At 48.1% G+C, this 16,821-nt stretch overlaps 2 protein-coding genes across 9 annotated transcripts in view; both read left to right on the top strand.

The window, feature by feature from the left end:
- LOC105200443 (neprilysin-1) overlaps nt 1-16,821 on the top strand; it is a 524,884-nt gene that overhangs the window by 19,225 nt on the left and 488,838 nt on the right. The window lies entirely within an intron of this gene.
- On the top strand, nt 12,422-14,815 carry LOC105203928. Its single transcript, XM_026135057.2, has 3 exons — nt 12,422-13,063; nt 13,148-13,483; nt 13,582-14,815. The coding sequence occupies exons 1-3, from the start codon at nt 12,451-12,453 to the stop codon at nt 14,760-14,762; spliced, it is 2,130 nt and encodes a 709-aa protein (XP_025990842.2). The 5' UTR covers nt 12,422-12,450; the 3' UTR covers nt 14,763-14,815.

The raw sequence follows: 16,821 nt of genomic DNA, 5'->3' as shown, positions 1-16,821 counted from the left end.
GTTGAACGAAGCGCCGGTATTACTCAGAGAGAGCGCGTGGTTTGAGATGCGAAAATGAGTTCCCCCTTTTTTTTTGTCGGAAAGAGGACGACCGCGTGAGAGTGCGTGAGGTATCAGGCGAGGTCGAGGACGAATGGGATTCATGCGCGTGTGAGAGAGCGAGATCAAAGGAGAGGTGAGAGAGTGGAAGCGAAATAAAAATATGAAAACAGGAGCAGGCGAGTTTTAATTTCCACTGATAGTTTGATGAGTTTGAGTCAAAAAATAGTATTTATTATAAACAATCGTGCACACTGTTTAAATAAGTTCTCTAGGTAACGAGAGTGTTGCCTGAAATACAACTACAGATACTTCGCAAAAACTGTTGATATTAGTGCAGCTACTACTGGTTTTCGTGCGTCTCGAAGCGGGCATGCAAACAAATGTCCTTCCTTTTAGGTAACTTTAGCAGGTAACTCACATTTCCGGCACGGTGTTTTCTGCTCACTCGCGTTAATTCACAAAATATCTAAACGCTTCCGTTCGGTTTACAACAATCTCTCAAATTTTTGTGCGTCTCGCTTGCATGAAATCTCGACCGAATTTAAATCGGCAGCAATGGAAAAGCCGCGGAGCTCTCGAATCTGCCTATGATAGAAAGGATGCCTACGGGCTGGTGATGTCTACTCGGAAATCACGTGAATGCGAACTCTTATTTTCGAATAGATCATGCGAATGAGCAGCTTTTGAATACAAATAAGTTTTCTTGAATTGGCCAAAAAATGTAGAACGAATAATAATAACAAAAGTTACAATTGTAATTTACCGACTTTCCGCGCGCGGATCAGCTCGTCGGGTTCCCGGCGCGAGGCCGCGGAAAGGGTTCGACGCGGGAGAAAGGAAGGTCGGCAGAACGGCTTTGAATAAAGTCGACGCGAGTTTGAGTTTAACCGCAGCTTATACAATTTTATTTCTTATCTACTATGTACACGGTTGCGCTATTTACATATATACATTTACTACGGCGAGGTAGGCGCGTCTCGGCGTTAGTTCGCACGGGAGCGTATAGGCGCGATTCCGGGGGGGATGCGGTCCCCGCGGTCTGCGTGTCGTGCTCCGGCGACGCGGTAGGCTGTGGCTTACGGTGCCGTTCGCGGTTCTGGCCGGTGAGACGCGATTGCTCTAGGCGGAGCGGATTCCCGTACGGTATCGCGGTTTCGCGACGGGGATCGTCGCAGGTAGGTTGGACGCGCGACACCCTGTCAAGTACCTTGACCCGGGACCCCGAACACGGCGGTCGCGGTTTTGGTGGGTGTCGCGGGGAGAGGAGGGTAGCCTCTGGGTTACCGGCGGCCGGCTCGTGGATCGAGACTCGTGGTCCTCGGTTCGTGGAGGCTGGTAGCTATGCAAAGGAGTTGCGTCGGAGGCGGAGTACCCTCTCGCCGCGGCCAAGCACTCTTCGACCGGGTTTCCGACTTCGGGAGCAGGATATCGCCGACGCAGCGGACCGTGATCGGGAGGCTGGTCGGTGGCAGAGTGCCGTTTCTCGTCGCGGTGGCCCTATTTATACCGAGCGACTCCGCTCGCCTCCGTTATCTTTCTCGGCGCTTGACGGCGGAGTCGTCGGGGAAGGAAGAACCGCGTGTTCTCTGAGAGCGCGTGCGCGCCGACTCAGCGCGTGCGATGGCTCGACGCGTGTCTTCTGGCGATGTCTATCGCCAGGCGGTATCGCGATCTTGGATTGTTTAAAAGTGGGTGCCCACGGCACCCCCGGTTATGGCCCGGCGGCCTTTTCGGCTGGTGTTTGCCGTGGCGATGCTTTTACTATGGGGTGCATCGTCACATCACCCCCTCCCTTAGGAAGTGCCTGAATTTGAGGCACGAGGCATTGGCGTCCCCTCGTTACTTTGGCGGAATTTCTCGGACGCGGCGTACGCTTCCGTCGTGGTTGAAGCGTACGTGCCACCGCTTTCCTCCTGAGCGGGTCTTCCATTCTCGTGCGCGGTGGGCAGCGAAGTGTGGCACGCTGATCCGGTGCCCTGGCTCGACCTCCACTTCAATCGGCGGAGGTGGTAACGGCCCCATGACTCGCGCTGGTTCGAGCGATGGATGCGGCGGCGGTGTTGCCGTAGGTGGTCGACGGGATTTCGGCCGTGCGGTCGGTGGATTGGTTAGCCACTTCATTTTGGCCTGGTTCCGTCGATCGGAGGGCTGGACGAGACGTCCTCCCTTCTGGCCGGCTATCGCGATGCTGCGCGGGATCTCTGCCGCCGCTGTTTGCGGTGGTGGGGTCGGCTGACGAAGCCGGAGCTGGCTCCAGGCCGGATCGATCCCCGGAATCGCCGGATCGTATTCCTCGTACTCCGCCAGGAGTTGGTTGATTTCGCCGATGATCTCTTGCTCGGTGCGATCCATCTCGTTGAACGGTCGTTTCGCAAGTAACGGTTTGTCGAGGGGTTTCGACTTTGGCTGTCGTCACGGTGAGCCTCTGTTTATGCCTCTCCGCCCGAGTCATCTCCGTTATTATTGTTGCTCGTCCTCGGTCTCCTCTCCGGGGTCGGTTGCTTCGTTATCGGTGTCCCCCCTCCCGTCGGTCTCGCGGGGCGCCGCGAGTCTTGTACGTGTACGTGCCGAGTCCATCGTCCGCGCCTGTCGCGTAGGTCGAAGATCACGGGCGAGATTTTGTTGCATACCTCGAGGGGCCCTCGGAACTTCGGTGCCAATTTGGCGTTGAACGCGGCGGCTTTGTTAGACAGGGGGTGTTCTCTCTTCCATACCCACTCGCCTATTTTTGGCTGCCATGGGCGACGGCGGAGGTTGTAGTATTTTTGTTGTTTTTGGAATGCGCGTGCGAGGTGAACGCGTACTAGGTCATGAGCCTCCTCGAGGTAGCGTCGTGTATCGTCTGGCGATGGGGTCGGAGGTGGCGTCGCTTCGCCGACGCGCGCGGGGGTGAGTATCTCTCGCCCGAGATTTAGGAACGCCGGTGTGTAGCCGGTTGCCTCGTGTCGCGCCGTATTGTATGCCAGTTGTAGTTCGGGGATCCTTTCGTCCCAGTTGCGGTGATCGCGGTTCACGTACTGTGCGATCATGGTCTTGATCACGCGGTTCGTTCTCTCTACTGGATTACAATGCGGCGCGTGGGTTGGCGTGCATACATGACGGATGCGGTAGGCGTGTAGGAGTTCTTTTAGTTGTCTTGATTTCAGCTGTGTTCCGTTATCGGAGATGATGCTCTCCGGGCATCCGTGGCGCAGTAGGACCTGTTCCGCGATGCCGCGCGTTACGGCGGGAGCCGTTGCTTGTCGGAGGGGTCGTAGCTCGGTCCATTTTGAGAATCGGTCCTGCATGACCAGCAGCCACGTGTGGCCTTTCCTGGAGCGAGGGAGGGGCCCTACAAGGTCTACGGTGACCTGCTGCCAGAGCCGCGTGACATTCGTTGCGTGCATGTTTCCCGCCGGTCTGCGCTGTTCCACTTTGTGTTGCAGGCAGTTCTCGCATTTTCGGACGTATGCGGCGATTTCTCGGAACATGCCCGGCCAATAGTACGTCTGAGCGATGCGCGCGATTGTCTTAGCCACGCCGAGGTGGCCTGCGGTGGCGTCGTCGTGATTCCGACGGAGAATTTCCGGTCGTTCGTCGTGCGGCACGCAACGCTTCCATTGCTCCTCGGCCGGTGACTCGTTAAAGTCGAGGCTGTGCAGCACGTGGCGGTACAGCCTCCCTTCGCGGATCGCGAAGTCGGGTTGTGCGGCGGGATTTTCTTGTGCCGCGCGTAACGCGCGCCTGTACCAGCGGTCCGGTGGGACGAGATTTGCCGCGGCGCTGGTGGGTTGCCGCGATAAGGCGTCCGCGACGCGGTTCAGTGTACCTTTCCGATACTTAATCTCGACGTCGTATTGCTGTAACTCGAACGCCCACCGTCCCAGTCGTCCGGTGGGCGTGTCGAGTTTCTGCAGCCACCGTAGTGACTGGTGGTCAGTGACGACGGTGAAAGGGTACCCCTCAAGGTACTCGCGCATTCGGCGGATCCCCCAGATCACGGCTAAACACTCGAGCTCGGTGGCGCTGTAATTTCGTTCGGCTGGGTTTAGCGTTCGGCTCGCGTAGGCTATCACGCGTTCGCCTTCGGGAAAGAATTGCGAACACGACTCCGAGGCCGGTGTTGCTCGCGTCGGTTTGCAGCACGAAACGCCTGGAGAAGTCGGGGCAGGCCAGCACGGGGGCAGCGGTGAGCGTGCGCTTTAGCGCTTGAAACGCGGCCTGTTCCTCGATCCCCCATTTCCACCTGGCGTGCTTTCTCGTTAGCGCGGTCAGCGGCGCAGCCACGGTGGCGAAGTCTTGGATGAACCGCCGGTACCACGAGGCGTCTGGTTCGGTCGCATCGTTCACGCGACGGAAGTCGATGCAAAATCGGAACTTGCCGTCTTTCTTGCGCACTATTACGATGGGGGAGCTCCACGGGCTTCGCGATCGCTCTATGACGTTGTCGTCGAGCATTGCCGTGACTTCGGCGTCAATCACGGCCTGCATGGCGGGGTTTCGCGGTCGGTACCGCTGTTTAATTGGCTCGCGGTCCGGTTTCAACCGGATGACGTGCTGCGTTACTGTCGTCGGGCCGGTCACGCCCTCGAACTGCGCGAGTTCGGTCGCGAGGAAGCGGCTCAGCCCGGCTGATTCGGTAGGCGTGAGCAACGTGGACACGTGGGTCACAGCGTGATTTTCTTCGCGGCCCCGCAGCCCGGCGGGGGGGATAGGTATGGGTGCGCCCACTTTTGCCCACGCGTCTATGCCGAGGAGCATGGCGGCTTTCATGCTTGGCATTACGCGGAATTTGTGCTGGATGCGCCGGTGTCCGATCGTCACGGTCAGACGTACGTGGCCGGGCAACTCCACCGACTGACCGTCGGCCAGCTGTACGGTGTTACGCGCGCGCTGTATCTTAAAGCCGCTCGCCTCGGCGTGGCGGGCGGTGGCGAGGTTAATAAACGACACCTCCGATCCGGTATCGAGGAGTGCCGTGAGGTCCTGGTCGTGCACGCGCACGGTTAGGTGCGGCCGGGGCGTAAATTTTATTCGGATGACCGGGGGTCGGCCGGAGTGTCGCCGGTCCTGGCGCCGTTTCCCGTCGGCGGATGGCAGTCGCGGGTCAGCACGCCGTCTTTGCCACATTGCGAGCAAAATTTGCGCGGCAATCGGCGGCACTCGAAACGTGTGTGCCCTCGCTGTTTACACCGCCAGCAACACTCGCTTCGATCGTACGTCGCGGCGACGGCGGGGTTCTCGCGTGCCTGCGCGTGACTGGAGGGGAGCGCTCGGCAGCGCTCTTGGACGCGTTCGATCTCGACGACGCGTTGGAGTAGCTCGGCGGGGGTGCGGACGTCGGCCCGTCGCACGTGTAGTTGGAATTCGGGACGCATGTTGTCGTACAGCTGGTCGACTTTCTCCTCGGTGGAGAAACTCTCTGCTCTCCGCATTAAGGAGAGGATTGTCGTCGCGTATTTGAGATATGGTTCGCCCGGCTTTTGAACGCGGTCGCGTATTTCGCGCAGTAGGTAGCTCCGGTAGTGCGGTGGCAGGTAGGTTGCCTTGAAATCGCTGACGAAGTCGCGCCATTCGTCCCAAGCGTCTCGCGAGTTCCGGTACCATAAGAGGGCATCCCCCCTTAATAGTTCTGGCAGCCCCAGCAAGACCTGATGATCCGAGAAATCGTAGCCGGCTCGCAATTCCTCGACCCGCTCCAGGAAACCCCAGGGGTCTTTCCCGTCAAACTGTACTCCCCACTTCCGCATTTGATTCATAATCTTAGCGGGGGTGGACCCGTCCGAGAGTCCGTTGGCGTTGGTGGGGGTTGCGTGATGCAGGGTGAGTCGCGGCGGGCGAAGAAGCGTCAGCGTTGGTGCGGGGGTTGCGGTGGAGGTCGCCGTTAGTGCCGGCGGTCGGGTTGCGGCTGGTTCGGTCGGTGGGGGGGGCGCGGCCGCGCGGAACAGGTCTGGGTTTTCCTCGACATATTGGCTCATGCGTTGCCGTAACGTATCGAGGTTTCCCTCCGTATCTAGCCCGAGCGTCTCCATCTCTTCGAGAAGGACGTCTTTGTGCAGCTCGTAGATCCAGCTTTTCAGGCCGGCGGCCCTTCCTTTCTTCCGGTCTGGTCCCTGTTCGGGCGCCATGTAATTTACCAACTTTCCGCGCGCGGATCAGCTCGTCGGGTTCCCGGCGCGAGGCCGCGGAAAGGGTTCGACGCGGGAGAAAGGAAGGTCGGCAGAACGGCTTTGAATAAAGTCGACGCGAGTTTGAGTTTAACCGCAGCTTATACAATTTTATTTCTTATCTACTATGTACACGGTTGCGCTATTTACATATATACATTTACTACGGCGAGGTAGGCGCGTCTCGCCGTTAGTTCGCACGGGAGCGTATAGGCGCGATTCCGGGGGGGATGCGGTCCCCGCGGTCTGCGTGTCGTGCTCCGGCGACGCGGTAGGCGTGGCTTACGGTGCCGTTCGCGGTTCTGGCCGGTGAGACGCGATTGCTCTAGGCGGAGCGGATTCCCGTACGGTATCGCGGTTTCGCGACGGGGATCGTCGCAGGTAGGTTGGACACGCGACACCCTGTCAAGTACCTTGACCCGGGACCCCGAACACGGCGGTCGCGGTTTTGGTGGGTGTCGCGGGGAGAGGAGGGTAGCCTCTGGGTTACCGGCGGCCGGCTCGTGGATCGAGACTCGTGGTCCTCGATTCGTGGAGGCTGGTAGCTATGCAAAGGAGTTGCGTCGGAGGCGGAGTACCCTCTCGCCGCGGCCAAGCACTCTTCGACCGGGTTTCCGACTTCGGGAGCAGGATATCGCCGACGTAGCGGACCGTGATCGGGAGGCTGGTCGGTGGCAGAGTGCCGTTTCTCGTCGCGGTGGCCCTATTTATACCGAGCGACTCCGCTCGCCTCCGTTATCTTTCTCGGCGCTTGACGGCGGAGTCGTCGGGGAAGGGAGAACCGCGTGTTCTCTGAGAGCGCGTGCGCGCCGACTCAGCGCGTGCGATGGCTCGGCGCGTGTCTTCTGGCGATGTCTATCGCCAGGCGGTATCGCGATCTTGGATTGTTTAAAAGTGGGTGCCCACGGCACCCCCGGTTATGGCCCGGCGGCCTTTTCGGCTGGTGTTTGCCGTGGCGATGATTTTACTATGGGGTGCATCGTCACACAATAATAAGTAAGCCTTACAATAATAAGAAACTACGGTCAAACAGGCGTGTTGATGTGAAGCAAAACGCGTGAATCTAGCATGTACGATGACAAGTTGTAAATTTGAAAGAGAAAGGACCCCGCACAAACCTTATGGAAAATGGGTCCCGGTGGATTTGGCTGAAACTTTGGGAATTTGTAGTTTACATGGTCTTGATAAAAAGGTCTCATTGCCCCAACTTGATACATTGAGCCGTTTGAGCTCTAGGGACAGTTGAAAGTAAGAAACAGGCGACTGCGTGTAGGAAATCACCTGATAATGCCTTCCTCTCCTATCCTCTCCCCACTCCTCTTTCTCTCTTTTTCTCTCCCCCTCCTTTCTCCGGATGTGTGGGTGTACGTGAGCGTGTGCGTGTGTGTGTACGCGTGCGTGTGCGCATGTGTGTGTGCGTGCGTGCGTTACAGCAGAGATGAGGACTCTATGGTTCGTCACTTCCGCAGTATTTTATGACTCCAAACCCTTTCTGCTGTGTGTGTGTTTGTATGCGTGCGTGTGCGTATGCGCGCGCGCGCGCGCGCGTGTGTGTGTGTGTGTGTGTATACGTGCATGTGTGTGTGTGCGTATATGGGAGAAGGGGTTAGAACAATGAACTAATGTTTAAACATCAATAATATTTGGTATATTATCAGAATTTTCTTGCGGTGGCCTATTTGTTGCGAATAGTATAAAGGAGTCTCGATAAAGGGTACTGAACATGTTCGTATCATGCGTATTCGATAAACCATAAAACACTCGCTATATGTGCACATGTACCCAGAGTTCGAGCACCGGATTTGCAAGTACAGTAATAATCTTGTAAGGACTGTCCTGAGCATTCATTCTATCATCCATATCATGATCATCTGTCGGTCGATATGATATCCATAATTGGTATTTTGTTACATTGCAAAATCGTGAATACACTCTAACTCTTATTAAACCAGGTTGTGATATCCTCTGTACGTCCCTCAACATTTCAATCTGGAATTCTTCTGAGTCCTCTCTTTGTAACTTATCCTGTATATATGATGGTGCTAAATGAATTTGTAGATGTCAACAGTAAGATCCTTTAGAAAATGTAAATTCAAAATTGGAAAATCAGGAACATGTGCATTCAAACCCATCTCTCAGCGTTACGAGTGTTCAGATGTTCAGCCTCAACAAGTGCTTGGATGACATTCACTTCATTTGCTTTCTCCAGTAATTGACGAGCCAATTCTTTATTAGCTCGTTCCATTTGAACAGAAGGATGATACCTATTGATTATTGCACCAGCAATACGATAAAAATCACCTAAGTTAGGAAAATGAGGAATCGATATTGTCTGCTGAAAGAATTTAAAGATAGATTTAATGTGGCCATGTGTTTCCTGGTCTCCACGATCCATCTCGTCTTAGTAATTATTCGTGAATCATTAGCTTCCTTTGTAAGGAGTTGCCTTTATCTTAGTTCGACAAGTGATGGCATCCTCCACCGAATCTCAAGGCGAGTAAGTAGCTCTGTATCATCTCGATATCTCCTCGATATCATTAGATCTCCTTATTGGAACCATTCTCGCATTCTATCAACATCCCTATGAAATTCATTCTGAAGGATTGCAGTATCATTATTTCGACTGTCTAAAAAATATCGACCTTGAATATCGGGTATGTAGCCATCGGGTGCGACTATCAGCACAGGTTTGAGTAAATGTCGTCCTTTATGAAGACAAAATGATTGTCGGAGAATATGAAAATTGCTACTCTTAGGAATGAAGCTATAAGTACCGTCAATTTACGCAATTTACACGAGGAATATGTAATTCGGGATTATATAATTCATTGGCGAAATCGGTTACATGTCTTTGGACATAATCTCCTCTCGTGATTGCATTCAAACCGATATTGGTCGAAACAAAACGTTGCATCAAAGATTGTCGGACTGAGGAAATGGCTAAACTCGTTGCTTGTCTGCTCGGGTACTCGAAGATAACTTTAAGAAAATCGTCAAAAAGTCTTTGCCGCATTTTGTATAAGAACATTAACAAGTCTTTCTTAGAAACATATCAATAGCCGCTTGGACAAGATACCTTATTGCAATAATCAAATAGTTCCAGAAACTGCTGTTTCGTCATCGGAGAAAAGGATTCGAATTCATCATCTCTGAAAATATTCTCATCAACGAATCTTCTTTGATCCCTTGCCACATTTTGAAGTTCTTGTAGGAACATTTAAAGTTGTAATGCTTTGATAATAAGGTCTGTTAATGGATCGCAAGCCAGGTAGCAATGCTTGAAAAAAAAAACCTCGATCATTCAAATGATGTTGACATGATTTGACATCTTCAGGAATAAAAATGTCTCGTAAAACAAAAACGTTTACTCTACATTGAAGTGTAATCCTGTGAACATTGGCATCAGCATTACAAATCACACAAGTACGATTTGCAGTTTGTGTCAATACATTGAGTCGCAGATAAGTAGGATCGCGTTCCATTTCTGTTATTTTGTTGTGAATATATTGATTACATATGATACAAATCCTCGTAAGATTTGTCACGGCGAGAGGTGGTCTTTGAAATTCATCACGTCTACAGATGGCAATCTCACGTTTGTTTGCATTTTTATCTCTATCTGTTCGACTCATTTGATTCTGTACAAAATCCCTATCGCAAATGTAACAATTTAAACGATTTTTCCAAGCCATAGTTAGCTATTGAAACGCTACAAAAAAAATGTTTGTATGAATTAAACTAGATTATCAACGTTTTCTTTTATTGTTGATGTAGATCCAAAAAATAAAGTTACCAAATAGAAATGCTTATAATATTAGCTGTGCAGGATAAGAGGAAACAAAAATGTATATGTGCTTGTAACGCTGGTGGTTTTCGTGCGGTGCGGCAGGAGTCAGGATACGGTTGCGGATAAGCTCGCCGGATTGGCCGGGTTCAGTAGAGTAATCGCACTCGGAATTAGATGACAAAAACACTAGATCTTTATTCAAAACTTGATAGCTACATGTAAACAGATAGTCTGTTGACTTGAACGCTTCGCGACAAGTGGACTTAGCCTAAGCGGGGACGCGATTGGCTCTCGGTGGTCGCGACGACGAATCGCCTCTGAGCGGTCCGAAACGCTAGCTCTGGTAACGGAAAATGTACGGCGCCGCGCGAAGTAACAAAAATGTTAAGTGAGAACCGAAAAGAAAAACAAAATAAGAATCAAATTATTATAACCGCGATAATACTGACGGAATGATAAAGCTAATAATAATCTAACGTAAATTAATCGGAGAATTGTACGGTGGACGCGTGGTTTTAAACGGACACGGTGTCCGGGGTGATTGGGGAGCCGCGAAACGCGGGATCGGAGCGACAGTGGCGATTCCGCGCCTCGCTCGAGTCACCTCGTGCAAAGTGAGGCGAAGATATCGTCAGAGCGCGGATGCCCTGACGATGCTTTAGGTTACAGGTGAGTCTTCCCTGAGGGAGAGGACGGAGGTGATTGGCCAGGGACACCTAGCCTGCGGACTCGACGAGGATGCTCGTCGTGGACGGTGATTCGCCGAGGATACTCGGCTACGGAGCGCGGTGAGGATGCTCGCCGTGATTGGTTGCGGAGCGATGTTCGGGATATCGGTGTTAGCCGAGGATCCTCAGCTAGTCGGGACGACGAGGATTCTCGTCAAGGGGTCTGGATGAGGCGAGTATTCTCGTCCTCTTGGGAGTCGGAGTTGCAGTCGAGGATTCTCGACCTGTCGGGTTTGGTGGACCGGGAAGATCTCACTCGGCGTTCCCACTGCCGGCTTATATATCCGAACGCACGGTTGGGTGGACCAATCCGCGCATTCGGTCGGCTGGCCCGGAGTGGGAACGTTGCCGAACGCCACGGACGGCGCGCGTGCTGCCGCGTGATCGCGACGGTAGGTTAGCTCGGTGCGCGCACGTGGTCACGGTGGGGCAACTCCATACGGAAATCTGAAACAGTGTTTGGATTAATATCGCGTAACAACTGTAGATGGCAGCAGCGTCTGAATGGCAGCCATTTCGGTGAAATCTATCTCCTGCATCGCAGAAACGGCAGGCAGAAACAAATCGTACGTGTATCGTTTTCTTGAGAACATTTTCAGTGTGTGTTTCTCATATGACTTTTTTCAAACGGCTATTATTATATATAATTAGTGCGGGAGAAATGGATAAACAAAGATGTGCAGTGCCAGGACGAGTCGGACGGCATCACGACACATATTTCCAAAGAATATCCAGATAGGATGTCTTTGGATTAAAGTTGTGCGCAACCCGCGCCTTATTAATATCCCATACGATCAAGTCCGTAAGGATAAATATCGGGTGTGTCACAAACATTTTGAACCAACAGCCTACCTTCCAGGATATCAAAAGCCAACATTGAGAGACGACGCCGTTCCAACTTTGTATTTGCCGACAAGTGACGATGAGCTGGAAGGCGAAAGGATGAACATATCCGTAATTGCGCCAGAAATGATGCCAAACCCGCTAACACAATTAACGCTGGCTTTATCTCCAACGGGGACTTTGTCCTCAGTGATGAAATATGATTCGCCGACGACATCGAACGCTATACAGATACAACCTTTGGCAACAATTGCGGCTGGGACAAGTGTCGAAAATGTTTCAGAGGAAATTGTGGAACCTTCGGAACATGATCAAGTATTTAACATTTCTTCGCCGATACAAGAAGACAGAGCCAATATATCGTGTACGCCTAAAAGAAAGAGAGGGACACCGGTTTCTCGTCGCAGTCTTCTACAGGAAGAAACAAGAAAACACAATTTGACCCCGAAAGCAAGACGATTATACGATATTGGCAATAATCTGAAGAATATACAACGGAGCAATAAATTGAAAATTAAGAGGTACCGTACTTTGAAAACATTTAATACCTGTTGCATAACCTGTGGTACGCAAAACAGATTTGTTTTACTTACCTATCGTAATGTACTATGTGGTTCATTCAAATTGTTGCACAAGCAATAATAATTCTGTGTATTGTATAATTTAATGTATTTGTATTACATTGCTTGTGTTACATTTGATTGTAAATGTTTTGTCGTCTGATCTGGGTACTAAAAGCACTTCGACCGCAAAGCGCAACTATGTATCAATTCTAATTAATGAGGAATACGTATTAATATTCCTTAGATATGCAATTCGCTTGAAGGAAGCAAAAGTATTTATCAAAACGAAAGGTTTCGAAAACTTAGAAAAGCTGTCAACGTTACAAAAAATATTTATTGAAATGCAGCTACGGAATGTCAAGTTAAAACAGAAGGGTAGGAGGTTTAGCATGGAGGAGAAAGTCCTGGCCTTGTCCTTATATAAAAGGTCTCCAAGATGCTATCGATATTTAGCTTATTTGTTCATTTTGCCATCACCTGCCACTTTACGCCAACTGCTTAAAAAAGTGCACTCTGACACTGGCATCAATAAAGTGATGCTGAAACATTTGAAGCAAAAGGCACAAAAGATGAAGGAATTAGACAAAGTATGTGTGCTAATGTGGGATGAAATGAGTCTCACACCGCATATACAATATAATGAAGCGAAGGACCAGTACGTTGGATTCGAAGACTACGGAAATGAACGAACTCAATACTTTGCTGATCATGTGCTCGTATTTATGTTACGAGGAATAGCAACAGGCTGGAAGATACCTTTAGGATATTATTATTGCGAGAGCTCAACAAACCATTTCCGACTCATGCGATGCATTCAGGACAATGTTCGCACTGTAACCCATGCTGGATTGAATCTGGTAGCTACAGTTTGTGACCAAGGTTCTGCAAACATGTCAGCACTGCGAAAGTTCCGAAAACAACATTCTATAAGGACAGGAATACCTGAAAATATGTGTAAGTTTGTATATTATTGCACGTACATATATTAATACACTCATCGCAATAAGAACAATTATTAATTGAATTTTAATTTGACAGGTACGGAAATCGACATTGCAAACTGTTCGCTAATAACAATATACGATCCTCCTCATCTTTTAAAAGGCATCAGAAACAATTTATTAACAAAGGATTTGGAGATTAACTATGCGACAGATAGGCCAGAAAAGGATAGGCAGTATGCAACCTGGCTTCATATTGACAAAGCGTATGAAATAGACGTGCATGAGTGCACAATAAATAGAGCCATGCCAAAATTGACAGATCAGCACATTAAAGTCGACAAAATTCGGAAGATGAAGGTGAAGAATGCTGCTCAAATATTCAGCCGATCCGTGTCTTTGTTTCTTCAGTTAGCTGTTTTATGGAGTTGTGGTAAGCTATTTCCATTTTAAATGCAAACACATATAAAATTGTAATAATTTTTCAATATTGTTAATGTTTCAATGTGTTCTTTATACATGCTGTTACAGACAGTGCAAGAGCCATGTCAAAAGATATATGCGTACCAGCAGAGGCTTCGCATACTTCGCACGTCTGTATATTCTTCAATAACCTGTTTGATTCGGTGAACGCCAACAGTGTTTCAACGAAAAACGATCCACCATTGCGGACTGCTGTTACAAAAACCAGTCAACACCTAGAATTTTGGAAAGACGCTTCCCGGACACTGAAGTCAATGAGGTACGTACATCGAAAAACGAAGAAACCGACACCGACTGTACCATCATTGAAGAATTGGAATTGTACAATCGAAGGGATGGCAACACTGTGGGCCAAACTTGAATCCATGGGATTCAAATATTTTAAGACTCGTAATGTAAATCAAGATCCGCTAGAGAACTTCTTCGGGGCTATCCGTAGTCATGGACAACGTTACGTTTCTCCGACAGCGTGGCAATTTGACGGATTATATAAGACACTGTTACTTAATAATGTATCGTCTTTACATTCCGTAGGTGCAAATTGCGAAAAAGACGATGGTGATTTTCTTCTCACTTTTAATAGTTTTATTAATAACGCAACAAAAGAGTCATCCAACGATGACACGACTAATGCAGAATTATTTGATGATTCTTGTGTTACAGAAACTGTTCAAAACTTCGACGCAAATAATAATAATAACTTTGCAAAAGGCACTCGTATGTATGTAGCGGGATGGATGGCCCGGAAGTTGTTAAATAGCGTAAAAGAATGTCGGGATTGTTCCGCGTGTCAGTGCAGTTTTTCAAGTAATTCTCACAATGATCCTGAATATACATTTATTAAAATTCGAGAATTTGACAGTTCGAACCATGCCCTCGCGTATATAAATATGGATTATTTTGAAATGTATGTTAAGGCGGACAAGTTGTTAAGGGGCTGGATTACCAACGTTTGTTTTAAAAGTAATGTAGCGAAAAGGCTTCGACTTGCGCTCCGTAAAAGATTGCATTCCGAATGGATTAAATGTCGCTCTCACCAAAGACTATTATTTAACAAATTTTTGCAATTATTTGTACGGATATTTTTATTTCATTGGTCCAATGTTATAAACCGTGTTATGAATGGACTTGATACGCGAATGCGGCCGAACGATATAATGATTAAACAAGCGATAAAAAAATGCGCAGCTATAAGAAGCAGAAATTGTAAAAAGTTATTGGTAAAATAATTGTAGAAAAAAGTATTTTTTACAATTATTTATCAAGTAACTTTGTTTTTTACACATGAAATATTAATTATTTACAAATAAGACATAACAAGAAATATTTACAAATAAAATAATTATGTGATACATTTACACATAAAATATAAGTGTAAACAATGAGTGATAAATAAATAATAAGAATTATTTACACCACAATATATATGAAATTTTGTTTAAACCACAATAACTTTCTTTGCTTTCCTTTTTAGATAGCCAGAGAGAAGCCTGAGAGAGGTCATTCCGGTGTTTTACGTACGATAGCTTTTGCTCTACATCCATTTTCGATATTAGCAATATATAATATTTTATTATCGTCGAAATATTATATTGCTAATATCGAAAATGGATGTAGAGCAAAAGCTCTCGTACGTAAAACGCTGGGATGGCCTTGGTCTCTCTCAGGTTTCTCTCTGACAATATACTGGAACCTATATATATATATATATATATATATAAATAGTTGAACGTAACACCTCTAGATGGCGTTAGAATCTAAACAGCGTTTTATCTTTTTTCCCGGGAGATATCTATCTATCTTATATATGATCTGTGCACGTGGTGTTTGCCGGTGCTTTGCTCGGGTAGACGGAGCGGAGTGGTAGTGCGCGCGAGGTGGAGGAGCGTTTTGTTATATGCTTTGAAAATCGAATATATATTAAATAACTAAGGAATAGCTCGGGGGTAACAATACACAAAAACAAGAGGTATCATAGATGGTACTTTTCAGATTCCTAAATATTTTGAATATGAGAATCTTAGATTTGTCTTTAGTTTCGTTTACGAAGTAGAATGATTTTCCGGCATTAATGACAGAATGATACATCTGCGGAAGTGATGAACTGTAGGGTCCTCATCTCTGCTGTAACACACGCGAGCATGCGCGCACACGGGGAAAGGGAAGGGAGGGGAAGGGAGGTGAAGAAAGGGGGGGTAAAGAGAGAGAGAGGGGGTGTGGAGGAGGAAAGGAATGGGAGGCTGTGGGGATGGAAAGAGGTGGGAGGGGTGTGGGGGGTATGGGGAAGGAAAAAGGCAGGAGGGGGAGAGAAAAAGAGGAGTGGGGAGAGGATAGGAAAGAAATTAACAGGTAATTTCTTACACGCAGTTGCCTGTTTCTTACTTTCAATTGTCTTTAAAGCTCAAACGGCTCAATGTATCAAGTTGGAGCAATGAGAGCTTTTTATCAGGACCATGTAAACTACAAATTTCCAAAGTTTTAGCCAAATCCACCGGGACCCATTTTCCATAAGATTTGTGCGGGGTCCTTTCAATTAATAATACATTATATTGGATAATATACAATTCTTAACAACTTATTTTATTACATATAAAAATAATGGGACTCATGAAAATGTAAATATAGATCTAAATAAAGTTTTATGTATATTTATATTAGTCTATAACCGAACTAACCTGTATTATCTGTTTACTGGCTTAGTGCCTTTTTGACCACCGTACTTGATGGTACTTATTATAATCGTTTCTGCGACGTCTTATTTATTTAAATTAAATTTTGAGCGCCTTTTGATGCAGTAATTTTTCTTGTATTTGTGCATCATTTAAAATTTTGAGTATGTCCGTTTTTGAGGTTTCTTCCCCCTTTTTTTATTGTTTCCGAAGTGTTACTTAATTTATTATATTCAGGCTCTTTCTATTTCTATCCATAGTGCGAGCATGTACACATTTTTTGAGCCAAATAAGTCGCAATTTATTATGTCACTTCTCTACGAGGAAGCCCACAATCTCACTAGAGGTGGAAAATTAATCAATCAATTCTAATTGTTAGGAGTGCGCACTTAATCGACGCGTAATTGAAGGATTTTGGACTGTGAGAATCGGAGCAATGAAATACACAAACCGTTAAAGTTCACAAATTGCTTTAATGCCACTTAGACACTACAGGCACAGTTTTAAAGGAAGTACTCTGAGGTACTTGGTACACCGACAGACACGGTCGTGTGAGTTTGATATGAGATTAGAGATTTAATTAACCGGCAGTCATGGCCGTACGATTAGGAATCTTGCG

Source organism: Solenopsis invicta, chromosome 11 (assembly GCF_016802725.1).
Source record: "Solenopsis invicta isolate M01_SB chromosome 11, UNIL_Sinv_3.0, whole genome shotgun sequence".
NCBI lineage: Eukaryota > Metazoa > Arthropoda > Insecta > Hymenoptera > Formicidae > Solenopsis > Solenopsis invicta.
The sequence above is the reverse complement of the archived record's forward strand: the minus strand, read 5'-3'. Positions and strand labels throughout refer to the sequence as shown.